The sequence below is a fragment of the Marmota marmota genome, unplaced genomic scaffold (genome assembly GCF_001458135.2).
Source record: "Marmota marmota marmota unplaced genomic scaffold, marMar, whole genome shotgun sequence".
NCBI lineage: Eukaryota > Metazoa > Chordata > Mammalia > Rodentia > Sciuridae > Marmota > Marmota marmota.
Genome location: NW_026000164.1, coordinates 1,995,843 through 2,013,077, shown reverse-complemented (window position 1 = coordinate 2,013,077; position 17,235 = coordinate 1,995,843). Strand labels below are relative to the sequence as shown.

Genomic DNA, 17,235 nt, shown 5'->3' with positions numbered 1-17,235 from the left:
TAACAAACTGCAGACTTATAGAGGGAGGGAGGTATGGGACAGAAGTTAGTATTTTTTCCATCACAACAGAGGTGAGTTTTCTATCAATTTGTATATGTGGTCACTAAAAAACAGGACAAAATTTGCTTATATGTATGCACACACATATACACATGTACCTGTGATACAGAACATCCTTGTGCAAACTGTAACATACCCTGATTGTGTACTGGCAAGAGCTGTGGTGCAGGGGGAGGCTGTGGTAATGGAGCTGGCTGAGTGGTCACGGGGCTAAGTACCGCAGTGAACAAGTCCTCAACATCCTTTCCTCCCAGCTCTAAGAGGCAAAGTAACAATAGTAATAAGATTAAAAGACCAGTAGATGGGGAATGCCATTCTTATAAGCTGAAAATTCAGAGCACAAATACCTGGAATTTTATATAACTTTCCAAGAATTGCTCCTAGGATAAAAGAAATAGAAATATTAACAACTTCTAATTCATTAAACTGATACAAAACATCATTTAAATGATACAGAAATTATGAAAATAGAAATCAAATCATAAGCATGCAGAAATCTTTGAAAGTCATATTTACTCATGTCTTTTAGAAAGCCTAGATGTAGGGCAAATATTTTACCATCTGTGACCATTTTGTCTAGCTCAGGACTGAGGATTCCATCTAGCTGCTCCTCACTTAACGGTCGTGAACTCTGACCAATGCTTGGCTGAGGCAAAGAGGAAGGATCATCAGCAATAGGACCAATATCTAAAAGAGCAAGGTAAACAAATTAAAAGGTCACTTCAGGATATTCACACAAAATGTACAGCACTACCGTTCTGCATTCCTGAAGAATAGTATGACTAAAGCAGATACATGAAGTCTACAGTTCTGAATTAATTGAAATTCTTGTATCAATTTGTATAATCCATTAATAAAAATCAGGTACAACATATCTGTAAACTTAGATACCACCTGATTTTTTTTTTTTCTCCAATACTGGGGCTGGAATCTGGGCCTTGTGCATGCAAGGCAAGCACTCTATCACTGAGCAATACCCCAAGTCCCAAAGTAGTCTTATTCAAAGTAAATACACCTCCTGCGGAACAAAAGAACTTATCTGATATTAACTTGATATAATTTCTGCAAAACTAAACCCTATATTAAGCCAGGAATCTAGGAGAAGTCATTATACAAATAACTGCTTTAACATGAAAATAGTGGCATCAAATGTAATGTCCAATTACTATATGTAATATGTGAAACAGGAGAGAAGTTTTACCATCAATTAGAGGAAAGCTTTAAATTCCCTATTAATGTTTAGTAAACATTATCCTTTATAGTTTTAATCATAAATTATCTTTAAAATTCTGTAGTCATATTCTGAAAATAAATTATGTTAATAATACTGTAACATCCCTCAGCTCATACATATCAGTAGTTTCAGCAACAGTCACAATAATGTGGTCTCTCATGTATTTTTTTCATGCTTTCTAATAGACTCTTTAAAAGTAAAAATTTAGTCTCCTCCCATCTGATCTTGCATGAAGAACTAACTTTAACATTTGGGTAATATTATAAATTACATTATCAATAAGAATAGAACCATTCATTTAAAAAATTTTACTAAGAAAGTCATCCAAAGCACAGTATAGCTATACTATGCTTTAGCTGTACACAGAAAAGGAAAAGCCAAGTGTGGATTAGTGATGAATTAGCACGACTAAAATATGCATGCACCTACAGGCTGTTTCAGCTGAAACCACTACAAAGAGAAGACTACTTCTAGTCAGCGGTCATCCATTGCTCAGTTTCTTACCAAATGGAAAAGGTGAGTTGTCAACCTGGAAAGTGCATAAATCAAGACCTATAAGACCCAAACCAAATAAAATGGATGGTTACCAGAGGAGCAAGAAGTGAAAGAAATGCAAACACAAGAAGAGGCCCGACACAGCAAGGCTGTGAGGCAACATGCCATGCACCTGATACAACAGAAAGGCAACAGATTGCCCTGCTGCACCCTTAAACCAGGAAAACCAGGACAGGCCAAGTAAATGCCAGGTCCCAGACAGAGCCCAAACACAAAACCACCAAAATCCACTGAGTTTCTGGGAATAGGCTGAAGACTGGCTGGCTCCACACACACCTCATGTCAAGACAGGAATCAGGCAAACAGTGTGGACACATACCTGAACGATCAACCGACTTTGCTAGGTCATCTGAGATCATTCCAAGAATGTCATCATCTGTGTTTAAGACTTCAGAGATATCAGCTAGAGGGTCATCAGCAGAACCTAAATCCAGGAAGCAAGTTTTCAAATCTGAATGTTTTCCTAGAAATTAAACTCTAAAATGCCCTAATTTATCCAATGTATGCATTTACTAATACCTGGAGTATAGCAGATGCTGAGGCAAGTGCTAGAATGACAAAAAAGTGACCATTTTTACTTCTAAAGTAAAGGATTTTTCATACCAAAGGCCATCAAGTTTTGAATAACAAAAATATTAAAAATTTAGTCTATTTTTTGTGACTGATCTGTATTGTCAAAATGAAATTTGAAACCTGTAGGCAATAAAAGTGAGATAGAATGCTATAAGAAACAAAGCCAAAAAAATTCACTATGCAGTGTTGTCTATAAAAAAATAACTTCTAGAAAAAAAAGGTTAATAAAACATGAAAGGCAAATTCATTATTTTAAAATTTCTTGCAAAGCATAAGCCAAGGAGCAATAAGCTGCTCCTTCATTCATTGATTCCAGCACCCCTTCAGTACCAACAGAAACAGACTAGGGGTTTACGTATCTAGCACTGTTCCAACCACTGGAACAAGAGGCAGGGACTAAGGCAAAGGACCTGCCCTCAAAGGGCTCACTTTCTCACAGGGAATCAGAGAATAAGCAAAGGATGCCATGTAATGAGAAAAAGGATCAAAATAAGCTGTGGGGATGCTGCAGTGGAAACAGCAGTCAGGGAAGAGCTGTTCAGCGAGAGGACTGAACACAGACTCCAAGGAAATGAAGGAGTCTATGCACAAAGATGTAGAAGACTTGCCAAGCACAAGGAAAATAGCTGTACCAGCCCTGGCCAGAGAGGGGCTGTTGACCCAGGAGGCCCCCTGTGCTCAAGTTAATAAAGGCAAAGAGTGGGAGGAAACAAGCAGCAGCTAGTGCAAGATCATGCCGTTTGGTGGATCATGTGAAGACTGGGCTTTATCTATAGTGCAGGGGAAGCTATTGGAGGGCTGCCCTGCACACAGGGGTGGGGCAAGGGTCAGCAATACTAGAAGGGTGGAGTCCTGCCGCAGGTTCAGTGGGTGGTAACGAAGTCTGTGCTGCAGTGACGGACAAGGTGAAGGAAGAAGTGTTGGCTTTGGGATATATTTTGAAGACAGACAAACTGGGGACAGATAGGATGTGGAATTTAAGAAAATGAAAAGTCAAGGAGGATTCTAAGTGTTTTTGGCTTAATCAAATAGGAAATATTTGAACTCTTATTTAGGCCAGCTTTAGTAATTGTATTTGTTATTCAGTTAAAGAACATCTGAAATTTTTGATCCATCTCCAGGGTGTTTTTATTTAGCAATAAAAAGTGGGGAGGCAAGGGGCTGGGATTGTGGCTCAGCGGTGGAACGCTCACCTAGAACGGGCACGACCCGGGTTCGATCCTCAGCACCACATAAAAAATAAAGGCATTGTGTTGTGTCCATCTACATCTAAAAAATAAACATTTGAAAAAAAAAAAAAAAGTGGGGAGGCATAAATGTAATCCTCCAGATCAGACACCACTGTGAAACACACACAGTTCTGGTGCACCTCTCAGGGCTGGGGATGTGGCTCAAATGGTAGCGTGCTTGCCTGGCATGCACGGGGAACTGGGTTTGATCCTTAGCACCACATAAAAATAAAGATGTTGTGTCCACCGAAAACTAAAAAATAAATATTAAAAAATTCTCTTTATAGTAAAAAAACAAACAAACATACACCTCTCAAACAGAATTCAAAACAAAAAAAGAACATCATAGACTTTCAAATTGCAACAAGCTAAAATAAGTTTTGTATACCCAAATATTCAGAACAATTTTAAAGAAATAAAAGTATTACATTAATCTATCTAGGTAACAGTGTATTTGCAAGAAAGAGATTCTGGACAATCCTTTGAGGGGTCATTTGTAGTTTTCTGTTTTGTCTTGAAGTAATGAAATTCTACATTTATATAACTAAATTTTAAAAGGCTGTTTAAAAAGTATGTTGTACCTACCTACAGTAAAAGATTTTATATCTTATCAACAAATCATTAAAAATAATTTAATGGGCTACATTGGACAAGATGACATTAAAAAAAGAAAACTCTAGTTTGTTAATTTTTCATTATACAGGCAAAGGCTGGGTCAAATGGAAAGAATATTAAATTTAGGTTTTGAAATGGGTGGTATTCTAGTCATCTAAATTTTGGTCTTTCTAGACAGTCATTATTTCTTCAACAGTTTTGTGAGAGCTGTAACCTAATCAGTCCAATCTAGTTTGAATGAGCAGCCCAGGTGGTAACTGTAGGCAGGTGGGATGTGACTAAAAGAGGAGGGTCACTGAAGGTAAGCCCTAGAAGTGCCGTTCTTCCCTGAAGCCCAATCCTGGTTTCCTCTCTCTGCTTCTTAACCTAGCCATGAGTTAAGCAGCTCCTCCCACCCCATCACTGGACCCTTCCTCCATGATGTGCTACCTTACCTTGGGCACAGAGCAATGGAGCTGGCCATCTATGGACTGAGTGAGCCCCAAATAAACTTTCCCTCTACTAATTTTGGTCACAGCAACCAAAGAAAACAAAAACATTTTACATCTAATTTCACTTTTTCCTTATAAAACTCAAGTGCAACAACTTCTGTTTAAGTCCTTACATGGCATGTCATGATATGTTTTAAAAAAAAATCATTTGAAGACCCATAAGTATTTCATTATAGTCTATTTTGTACAGGGTCTCTCTAAGATGCTGACACTGATCTCAAACTTGGGATTCTTCTGCCTCAACCTCTCAAGTTGCTGGGATTACATGTGTGTAATCCCACATTCAGTTTATTATACGTTATTTAAACAACATATTGATAAAGATGAAATAACAGAATTAATGTAAAAGGTTTTTTTTTTTTTTTTTTTAATATCTGCTAAGGGTAAAGAAAGACCATGGACATTGTCATTGGTCCAGTGTGTTCACCACTCATTCTCCATGGTGAGGAAAACCAGACATGAATATGCACACAAGAGGAGGTAAGACTACTTCTAATTTAAGTCAAACACAACACAAAAGTCTATACAGGTGATCCCTCAGTATTTGCAGGGGATCAGGTGCTCAAGTCCCTTAAATTGGTCCTCTGTGATGAAAATAACAGCTGCAGAGGACTGGCTATATTTTAATACACAACAATGCGAAGTTAACAAAACTATAACTACTTAATAACAAGTCATTTTTTTTTCTAGTGGAAAGCTGACTTAAAATTGTTTTTCAAAATGAATTTATAAAATTAACGAAAAGCAAATGTAAATCAATGGCAAAAGAAGCTTGTCAGGAAAAAAAAACCATTAAATTATAATTGGTAATATTTAAGTGGGGGGAAAAAACCCCACTACGATCCCAACACATATATTCAAATGAACTCCAAGAGCATTGTTGACATTAATCTTACTTTTGAAGCATACCAAGTTCTGCCACTTTCTGCGATTCTTCATAGTTGCCATATTTTCTGTACCTAGAACAACGGCTTGCAAACAGGGGCAGCTTTGCCTATGTGAGGCAATATCTGGAGACATTTTTGACTGTCATGACCTCATTAGATCAGAGATGCTATTAAATATCCTACAAGACATGGGAGAATCTCATTCCCACAAGAGAGATACGGGCTCCACCCTGTCAGAGGTGGGAAACCCATGACTGTGGGCAATATATGTTCCTGGATTAACATGGTCTATCAGCAAGTTTCTCTCTGAGGCATTCTTTCTGGTTTGCCTCTGTTTCAAATATCTTTGGGCTATGTAATTAAAACAAATATACCTTACCTAAATTGAAGAATGTACTTATAGCTCACCAACTATAGCCAAATTATACCGGTTTACATTGTCCTCAGCAAAGTGTAAACCAAACATTTTCCTTCACAACTCTGAATTTCAAAGGCAGTTACAGAGGTAAATTAACTTGCCAATCTTATAAAACTGTCTACTTAAAATAGCTGCATTTCCTAAATGTGAATTATACATTAATAAAGTTGATTCTTAAAATGTATGAGGCCAAATAAAAGCATTTCTGAAGTGTAATCACACAGAAAGTAAATGTCACAGGATATAAAGAAAACACTTGTTAATTATTCCACATACCCTGAGTTCCAGGTTTTGATGGAGCTGAGGATGAACTAAGTAGTGGATCTAAGGAAGGATCCAAGAAACCTGTGTTCATGTTTGTTTTATAGGAAAGCTGAGCTGCATCTTCTGCTAGATTTTCTAAACTCAGCTTGTTTTGTCTACTTGTATCCAGAAGATCTTTTCCAAAGAAAGCTTCCTAGACAAAGATAAGCACATAAGAAAATGATTAATTGTAAAATTCTAAAAAGACAACATTATTCTGTCATCATTTTTGACAAGGAAATAGAAATAACAGAAAAGCTTTGTTTTTAACAATACAGAAATAAAATAGAGAAAAACAGAAAGAACAAAGAAGAATTCTGTAAAATCTTTCATGGAGTATTCCCTTATATTAAGATTTTTTTTGGTAGCTTTGCTGGAAATAAAATTACACAAATATGAACACAAAATTATATCAAATGTGTTTCTAGCAATGACAAGACAATAATTCAATTCTGGAAGATTAAGGTGCAATTAAATTTAAAAGATGACAGATTTACAATACTATCAGCACCTTAATTCATACTGTAAAAAACACTAAAGCTTCATGAATATTATTAATATTTACAGATTACTTGCAAAGGATAGCATAAGACTTTGATCTACAGTTTTAATATGCACACATTCAGGTAGATTTAGTAACCTCATGTTGATTCATATAGCCACACAGAAGACTTACACTATAAATCTGAAAGAGGGTTTTAGAAGTCATTTTAACCATACCATGTGTGCAACACTTGCAGCTATTCTGGCTTTCTATTCCTCCAGATGAACTCTTCTGCATCTCTACACACTTCCCCTGATCTAGTGGCTGGTGCTTCCAGCTGGGTTTCTGGTAATTCCAGATCTCCCCAGAACTTCTCAAAGATCAATATGGAAGACCAAAAGGAAGCACTCAGGACCCTTTTTCATATGCTTAAACCCAACCCTTTGTCTATTTTGTATTATGTGGCCTGTTGGAAAAAGGACCCTTTGTACAGAATGATTTTGCAGTAGCTCTAAACATTTGACACACTATTGCCAAACACACATTAACTTTTAAAAGGATTCACTTTAGCATTTCTATAATATCAAAAGGGAAAGAGCCTTGACGTCCATCAGAAGGCACATTGACTAAATAAATCAGAGGTACTCATACTATATAACAGTTTTTAAAAGTATGCAGAGACAGTGATATCAAGAAAAGCCCCAGAATACATTACTACACAGAGAACAGCTGAAAGATGCATCCAGCAAAGTATGCAGAGACTATTATAAGAAAGTAAAAATAAATTATAAAAAAGTTCTAAAAGGACATACAGCAGAATGTTAACAATGCTAACTTTTGAAAGGGATTTGGGGGGTGAAGTCTGGTGGAGTAATGATATGCAGACCTGATTTGAAATTTTCATACTTTTGAAATGAACAAGGTGTTTCACTATGAAAAAAATATATGAATATCCACAATATTCCATCCAACACTGGATGGAAATGGTCCATTTCTTTTCTAGCAATATTTTATCACCAGGAAAAATGCTGAAGAGCATAAAGAAAGAATAGAGGTACAAGTAAAGATGAGCCAAATGAAAAATGGGTCTATTTCTTGACCAATAAAAATCCCGTTTTTGGGGGAAAAAAAAAAAGGTGCAAAGCATTGGGGGACATAAAGGGAAAGAGGGAACTAAAACATTTCTTAAGGATATGTAAAAGTAAGGCAAGAGTTAGGTGCTCAACATCCATATTCTTATAAGATCTCAGACCATTTCTATGAGGTTGCTATTGCCATGATTTTACAGATGGGAAAACTGGGGCAAAAACGTGATAAACAAAATCAATTGAATTAAGTAGTAGCACAGTGATATTTAAACTCAGGACTCTGATTTTAATAGCTGAACTCTTTAATGTGAACATGGCCATTAGGATGTTAGTAGTCTACTTACTAAAAAAAGAAAACTGAGCAAGTTGTACCGTAAGTGAAAGAAAGTATATTTTAAAACCAAGTTATAATGGCTACCTGGAAAAATCAAGGTTAACAAATGAATACAACTCACACAAGTATCTACATAGGCCACTGTTCTGCAGGAGGGACACATCAGGTAGTCTTACACAGTGAACTTAGGTGGGCACTCAGTCTATTCCAGTTTAACTTTTTATGTGCGAAGAAATAGAAGTCCAGAAGGATGAATGACAAGCTCAGGAATCTAGAAATTAACTGGTGATAGAGCTGGATGTTTAATCCCAGCCCTAGGGTGAGTAGATGGCTATAACGCACAACTTCTTGAATTCTTCTGTGACTTGATGTTTACAAGATGAACTAGAAAGATTTCCTTTATTACAGTCTATACTTACCAAATATAATTCCTTCTTGTTGAGAGAGATCTTTCTAGTATGAATTTTGAAACTCTTTGGCTTTGAATCTTTGCTTACTAGGCCTCTAAAAGTAGCAGACAATTATTAAAGCTGCGATGTCTGCTGATAAAAACTTTTTTTTGTTGGATAAACATAATTATCACAGTGTGCATTTGCAAAGGGAAATGTCAATAAGACTTGGGTTTGGTACATTATAAAGTGTGTGAATGGTTTAAAAGACAGATTTTCCCATTCCAAAGTGACTTATTATGGTTTACAGAATGCTCAGAAGTGAACAGGTGGGATGAAAAAAAAAAATTTATGTGAAGTACCAAAGTGCAAAAAAAAAAAAAGCGGGGGGTCGGGGTGGGGGCAAATGTTAATTCTTATGGGGCCTGGAAAGACATTTGTAATGATTAAATTAAAAAAAGTAGAACGCTAGCAAAAACCACAAGTCTATTTTTAAAAGCTCAATACACTTCCTCAACTAATGCTGTATAATATAATGTAAAGCAATATATTACTTGTAAGTAGGCAGGGAATGTTTCTTCAAGCTTATTTTTCCTTTTTCGGTATCTCTTCTTTATTTTTTCAGTGCTTTCAGCAACAGAAACAGATTCATCAAGTAGAGCATCTGGTAACTGCTCACTCCAGCCTGAAATAAGAGTCACACTTATGTGCATTTAAATTTCAGACAATTCAACCCAAGGAAACTTTTACAGCTGACCAACATATACAGTTCCACATAAATGAACAAGCTTTTGTGACACAAAAAGATCTCAAAGCAAGTTTATTAGTAAGTTTTAAGCATCATAAAAATTCCATTTCATGTCTATTTAGTACTACTATGTTTCCTATTCTTGCTTAATTACCACCATTTCCTGGCAAAGCACTTTTGTTTTTTTAATACAACATTTTGGTACAGACTTAAAAAAAAAAAATGAAATGCTCATGAATATGTGGGGAAAGCTTCTCATATACTCCCCTAAAGGAAACTGAGTAGGTATAACATTTTTTTTTTGTAAAATATAATGGAAACCGGCAACAAAAATCTTTTTAAAAATGTGTATTCTTTAATTCACCAATTCCAAGTTTAGAAATTCACTGTAAATGGGGTTTACATTGTGAAAACATTACTATTTATAAATATGCTCATAGATAACGAATATGTTCATGCAATGAACATTCATTCATAAATTCTGAAAATAGCAACAGAAAAAAACACTGGACTGTGAGAAACAAGTGAAGCACACAGGGCAGAGAGATGAGCACACAAATGACAGGCACAGCTAAGGGCAGGGCGCTTGGGGCATCTCTTCTGAAAGCCAACATGGGCGATTCTGTGGCTGGACTACAGACTTGACTCTTCTGAAAATAACAAACATTTCTTTCAGAAATGACCTTTTAACATGTATACCGACTACAAGTTAAGGTAAAGAAGGAGCCACAGAAGCAAGCAAAGAAGTAAAACTCTGAATGCTAAAATCCAGTGACCTAGAACTCCAATTTTCAGAGCAGAATGCAGACTAGAAGATGAAGGTTAAGGGTGCTCTCCAAGGTAAAAAGAGTAACTGGGGTTGCCTTGAGAGAAGTGGAATGGTGACAGACTCCATTATCGGGGCCTAACTATTTGGATCTTGCATGTCTCTCAAATGCCTGTGTACAAAGCCTGATCACCAGCCCCGGAGTTCTCAGGAGGTGGTGGAACCACTGAGAAGTGAAGCCTCTGGATTTTCTCTCTCCCCACTGCCAGGAGGTGTGCAGCAACCTTTGCCACATGTCCCTGCCATAATATGCCTCCTCTTCCTGGACTCAAATCAACAGGACCAGCTAACCATGGGCTGAAATCTCCAAAACTCTGAACCAAAATAAATCCCGTACTCCTTTTGATTGATTTTTTTCAGGTATTTTGTCACAGTAATAGAAAGTTGGCTGACACAGGGCATATCAAACAAGAAATACAGCCTGCCCACCCAAACCACCACCCACCTCCAGCGCCCCAATACCAACAGCAAAGAAAACTACTTGTCATTGCGTCACAGAATTTGGTGCTCAGCCCAAAGGCAAAAAATAAAACTCTTCCCTGATAGTTCACAAACGCAATACAGCTCCAATGTGTAAAACTCCTCAATTTATAAAACATGATTCAACAGAAATACTTCAAACTAAGCATGTAGCTTAAAGTGGCCCTGAAGTAATAATAATGTAACCCCATGTTCCCGCAAGTAACAAAGGCAAATGTCTGGAAGAGCACACCCTCAATTTTCTTAAAAGAGTTCAGAGAATGCCCCCAAAGTTTACAGGAAGTAATTAAGCAAATATATATATATATATATATATGTCTCTCTACAATGAAATGAGACACTAATAGAGACAACAGATATAAAGAATAGAATCAGACATGTAAAGGCTTCAGAAATTTTATATTTTAAAACAGATAATTACATGAAAGATTAAAAGACACATAAAGTAGAAGCTTTAAAAAGAAACTCAAGTACTAAAATATAAAAAAGGCAATTCAGAAAAAAATTGCATATAAAAATAAAAAAACTCAATTTGTAAGTTTTTATTAGATACAGTCAAAAATACATAACTAAAAACGCGAATCTTAAGAAATTATCTGGAGTACAGAAGACACGGAAAACTAAGAAGTTTTAATGAACACATCGGCTTCCTTAATCAGGGCTTATTAAAGCCATATTGGAAATTTACTGAAAACCATCCCAGAGCCTCCTGAAAATGGCAGTATATTAATTCACCTGAGGTCAAAGCCCTAGAGGACATGCTGAAAGCTCCTCCAGTATTCTTGCATCATACATTAAACATTTCAAAACATGCAGTCATACATACCATAGCATGCAGATAATGATGTCTGCATCAGAACCACTTCACAGAGTGAGAAAACAGCAGTGTACTCCTGACTGACAAAGTTGTGGCTTAAGCAATGATTTAGCTATCTCTGAAATGCTGAGTAAGGATGACAGAATGTTCACTGAAAAGATGGGTTTATAAAATACTACAAGTTGGTTAAGAGTTGTTGGGGTACCCCCATCATTTTCTATTAAATAGCCTACAAGTTTCAAGTTATATGTAAAGTACATAAGGCAGGCAAAGGAAGGCCTCTGCTGAGGTTACCAGATCAGTTTAACCAACTGATTCTCAGTCCCTGCAGTTTATATGTAATACAGGAAATATATTTAATATGGGGAGGGGTGCTTAAAAAAAATTTACAAGGGACTGGTAGCTCAGGGTAATATGTATACATAGCGAGCATAAAGCCCTGGGTTTAATCCCCAGCACCAAAAGAAAAAGAGGGTTAAAAAAAAATTACTCAAAGGAATAAAGTTTATTGAATTTAAACCATTTCCTTATCAAACTTGACTACTATATACTACGTCTGAAATCTACAGGCACTCAAATCCTTTTATCAGTAAAAGGCAATAAGATCATGATGGTAGCATTATTTAAAACGGTTCTAATAGAAATACCAAGACTTAGGGGGTTATATCAAACAAAATCAGTACCATACCATCATCTCTGCTAGGTAACTGCTCAGAAATAGAGCCTGATGAATCTTTTCTGATCACGGATCTTTTGGTTTTTCCTTGCCCAGTTCGACTTCTTTGCCGTACCATGAATCCACCAATGCCTATCCAAAAAAGAAATTGGGTAAGCAAATAAATAATCAACTTCTCCCTATAGTTCTACAATAAGTAGTATGAAATGTCTGTGTTTAACACTAAGGCATTTTCCAAAATTTAGTCTGGTCTAATCTAAATCAACAAACTCATTTTTATATAAAATAGAAAAGGATGGAAATAAGTAAAAACTAAAAGTCAAAGCCATTGCTATCACTAATCAAACAAGAATCCAACTCTGCTAGAGTAGAGAAAGACTTGTATTGTATGCAGGTCCTCCTCCAGACAAGGCCAAGCAGGTCCTGAATCATGGATTGTGCTCATGTGATCAGCTCACACCCCACAGTATCTGTACACTGAGACTAATCATGATAAACATAATAATCATAACGAGACTAGATGACACACTCACTAGTGAAGAATGCTTCAGGGGACCATGTCTAGCTCTTCCTTACTAAGAGGACCTTCAAACACGATACACAGAATGCTGCTGTTAAAAGTTTAGAATCTGGAGTCAGGCTACATAATTTTATTCAATAACTAAATTCAGGCAGTTTATTTAATTTTTCAGTGCCCCAGTTCCCTCACTGGTAAAATATGGATAATGTACAGCATGTCCTCATATACATGTCCTAAGTGCATGCAAACTAATATATGTGAAGCACTAAGTCAGAATGAAGTGCTGTCCCAGTCAACATTATCAGCTTTGGCCAAATGATAAAGTCATCAGGAGAGATACTGTGTGACCTCATGGCCCCTCAATTAAAGGGACAACTTCCCGTGAACCACAAAAAGAAAACAAAATGAAACATCCAAGTTCCAGAGAGAATCTGCAACGTCTGACTTGACTAAGAGCACTTGTAGGCCCGATGATTAGAACAAAACGGAGCACACCATGACGATGACCTGAAGGAAACTGATCCCCAGTCCTTATAATGGATGTGGTCCATTATATTTTAATAAAATATAAGCCATCAGAAGAATAAAGATTGTACTGATTCAATTTAATACCTCATTTACTGATAAACAGACATTAATAAATGATGTTAAAATATGGCCTACAATTTCTGTATTGTGGTGTTCCCATAATTTTTTTTTTTCAGTAAGGTAAATAAAATCTGACAAGCAAGGCGGTTTTCCCCTCTGCCCCTAAGAAAGACAGAAAATAAGGACGTTCTCAGTCTGTTATATATTAAGGGGACTATAAATACTAGGAAGAATAAGAACCTTTCTTGTTCACACTCATACTGTGCTTACTGGCACTCCTGCATAAATGCTGACATAAGTTTTTAAAAAGTAAAAATATTAGAAAGTGAATGCTGAAAAGTAAGACAAATGTACTCATCAGCAGAAACACATAACTGGTCCGAGACAGTAACTGTAAGTAAAAAGCAAACCAGTAAAGCATTTTTTAAAAGAATTAAATTTAGAGTAAGGCAATAATAATAATTTATTGTTACATAGACACCCAGCCTAAAGAATTTGTCATCTACAAAGCACATTCAAGAAGTCAATTCTCTATCTATAAACATAAGTTTTACACAGTGGTTAAGATGCTATGCCTCATCCTGATATTCAGTTATAACTGAGGTTCTCAATATCCTCTTAAAGAGGCCAGTTTTGATTAAATTAGAACTTCACCTGGTCTGTATGGCTTCCTTTTTCTCTTTTTGACACCATCTGTTCCTTCTACTCCCTTTGCTTCGTCATCCACAGCTTCTCGCTCAGGACTAGATTCTGATTTTCCATCACAATCCATAAGTTCTCCTTCTGAAAAAGAAGTAAATCTATGGATGAAACTGGAAAAATTTATCAAACACACAATCCCTAGCTAAAGGGAAATACAAAGCAAAGGGGCCACCAAGCCATTCTAGACAAGTACCCCAGAAGACAGGAAAAGTAGAGAAAGAGGTCCAAGAGGCCCCAACTGGTGGTAGAAATGTTTGCACAATGCTCTTGGCAAATAAAACTAGACCCAGAGAGCAAGCTCAAAAGACAATTATTAACCAATCTGCACTTTATAAACCACTCACTAGCTTTTAATTATGTCTCCAGGTCCCAGACCCCAAGGCTCTCTCTAACCCAGAGCTCTCCTCAGAGCTCCAACCACAGCTACAGTTGGGTGCTGCTTGATCACTGAAAACCATTCCTGTGTCACCCATCACCATTAAAAGACAAAAGCAACCCAAGGAAGAAAAGAATCTGGAAGAAGTCTTGACAATCCCTAATCTCTTTTCTCCCACAATCAAGACTTCTCAGTCTCTCTCAAAAGCAGTTTATTTCTCCCTACCACCATCTTTGTTCAGTCTAGCAGATAATTTACTATAATACCCTCCTCTCTTATTCCCGGCCCAATGCTTACAACTATCCAATCAATTCTTTAAATTGCAGCATAAATGGTCTTTATATAAATATGTATCAATTTTCTGTTTCAAATCCTTTCACGTCTTCCCAACACCCTCAAAATAAAGTGAAAATTTTGAAGTTCATTGTAACAGTTTCCTGTAAACTCGCCAGTTTCATCATATTCCTACTATGGTAAACCATGTTCAGTCCTCAAATTTATCAAGCTTCTTTCCACTTCTCTAAACCACTGCTTTCTTTGATTCCTCTTTCAAGATTTATTCTAACCATCATTGTATTAAAGAATTCCTGATATCTAGAGAAGGCTATGTCCCACGGATCCATGATGCTATGCACTGATGTTATACTTCATTTTCACTGATTTTCTAAAGTCTGGGGCCCTGAAAGACAACATTCTCCATGAAAATAGGTACTAAGACTTTTCTATACCAGCTGTATCTTTAGCATGGTACATAGCATGTGTTAATAAATATTTCACTGGCCAAAGTAACTAAAATCAAGTAATATACATAAAAATTCACGTTTCAGAAGTGCAATTTTCACAATATGATAATCAAACTTTTTCAATTCTGTACATGCTTTACATTGTGCTACAAGAAAAAAGTTTATCAAAGAACTTTTATTTCTTTTCCTCACTAAATATTACACATAACAAGTTTGTTATTTGAGGACAATTTGATACTGTTTATTAGCACTTTGCCTAGAATATGCTGGGGACCCTGAGTTCCATACCAATCACAACAAAAGGAAGAAAGCTAGCTTGTGGAAATTCATACATGATAACCAAAACCAAAACAAAGATCCAGTAGAGGGGCAAGAATGAAAAACAGAGAAACCAGATGAGTAGGTTTCATGTCTAAATACCAACTCTGGGAATGAGAGGAGAGGATGATGCAGGGAGAAATCATACGACACATCAAGCGTTTCCAACACTGACAAGCACAAGGCAGCAGACTGAAAGATACCATCAGTGCCTGAGAGAGCACACAAAAATACCCAAGTAGAGGAAAGTGGGGAGAGAGAGAGAGAGAGAGAGAGAGAGAGAGAGAGAGAGAGATAGATATCACAGAACATTGAGACCAAGAATTTCCTGAAATTCCAACAGCTTCCAGAGAAAACAGGTCACAGGTCACAGAGAATCGAGTTCTCCTTATATAAAGACAACAGAACAAAGACTTACAAATGCTAAAAGAAAATGTGTTTCTAACCTAGAAAAGATCAAGCAGGAAAGAAGGTAAAATAAATACATTTTCAGAGGTGTATAATTCCTCAAATATGCATTCCTTACATTCACTCTCTCTTGATAAACAATGGAAGATATACTCTACCAAAATGAGGGCAAGGAACAAGAGAAAGGAATATCCGAAGCCACAGAAAACACGTGATGCAGCATAGGAACAAAGACAGTCCCCAGGACCAGAGTAAGGAGAGAATGCCAAAAATCAATCATGTCTGATGCTTGGTGGTCTAAAACAACACTGGATGCATTCACTCCAAAGAGAGTACACAGGAGCAGTGAAATTAAGATAGCACTTTACAAGCGAGACCCTCTCCCCCAGTGACACAGGAAGCACACATTCGAGATAAATAGCACATAGTGGGATTTGCAGTACCGTTTAGCATGACCACCATCATAGAAGTTGATAATTCTACTAACCAGCACCTTCACTTGGGCCTTCTGGCTCCACAGACGACAATGCAGGAAAGTACCGTATTGCCCATATATGAGAAACTCTCCCATAAATACAGGTTTGTACATGAATAAATAATATTCCAGAGAAAACAAATCTCTGGAATATTATAAGAAAACAGTGGTTCTCTTTAGACAGGATGGTTGGGAAGTTTTCATCATTTACTCTTTCAAACCTGTGTATTTTTTTTGGGGGGGGGGCATTCTTTAATATCATGTACAGATATTAGCTATTCAAAAACAAGCCTCCAGTGGGAAAAAAACTGAAAGCTTTTCTCAAATATCTGATACACAGCAAGGATGCCCTCTCTCACCTACTTCTATAAAACATACTACTAGGAAGGACTAATAAAAGCAATATGACAAGAAAAACAAAATGCATACAGTCAGAAAAGTAATTAAATTATATCTATTTACAGATGGCATGATCCCATATGAGGAAAACCCTAAAGACTCCCAGGAAAATTATTAGAATAAGTGATTTTGGTTAAATAACAGAATATGAAACCAACATATGAAAATAAGTTTCATCTCTTTATACCAATGATGCTTTATCCAAAAAAGAAATAAAGAAAACAATTCCAGGGCTGCAGATATAGCTCAGTAGGCAGAATGCTTGCCTTACATGCACAAAGCCATGGGTTAAAACCTCAGCACCACCCACCACCAAAAAAAAAAAAAAAAATTCCATTGAAGATCTGGGCTGGGGCTGGGGCTCAGCAGTAGCGCACTTGCCTGACATGTGTGAGGCACTGGGTTTGATTCTCAGCACCATATAAAATAAATAAATAAATAAATAATAGATAAATAAAGGTCTATCAATAACTTAAAAAATTTTTTTAAAAAGTTGAAG

At 36.6% G+C, this 17,235-nt stretch overlaps 1 protein-coding gene across 13 annotated transcripts in view; it reads right to left on the bottom strand.

The window, feature by feature from the left end:
- Positions 1–17,235, bottom strand: part of Kmt2c (lysine methyltransferase 2C) — a 255,597-nt gene that overhangs the window by 49,831 nt on the left and 188,531 nt on the right. For 10 of the 13 annotated variants that reach the window (XM_048786668.1, XM_048786672.1, XM_048786664.1 and 7 more), the window contains 9 exons: positions 13,970–14,098; positions 12,220–12,339; positions 9,215–9,345; positions 6,339–6,519; positions 2,169–2,273; positions 1,799–1,846; positions 619–747; positions 408–440; positions 197–316 (listed from right to left, as the gene is read on the bottom strand). In XM_048786668.1, the coding sequence (XP_048642625.1) occupies positions 197–316; positions 408–440; positions 619–747; positions 1,799–1,846; positions 2,169–2,273; positions 6,339–6,519; positions 9,215–9,345; positions 12,220–12,339; positions 13,970–14,098 (996 nt within the window). The remainder of the gene's footprint in view (positions 1–196; positions 317–407; positions 441–618; positions 748–1,798; positions 1,847–2,168; positions 2,274–6,338; positions 6,520–9,214; positions 9,346–12,219; positions 12,340–13,969; positions 14,099–17,235) is intronic. The other 3 variants (XM_048786669.1, XM_015493641.2, XM_048786675.1) reach the window with 1 other exon arrangement.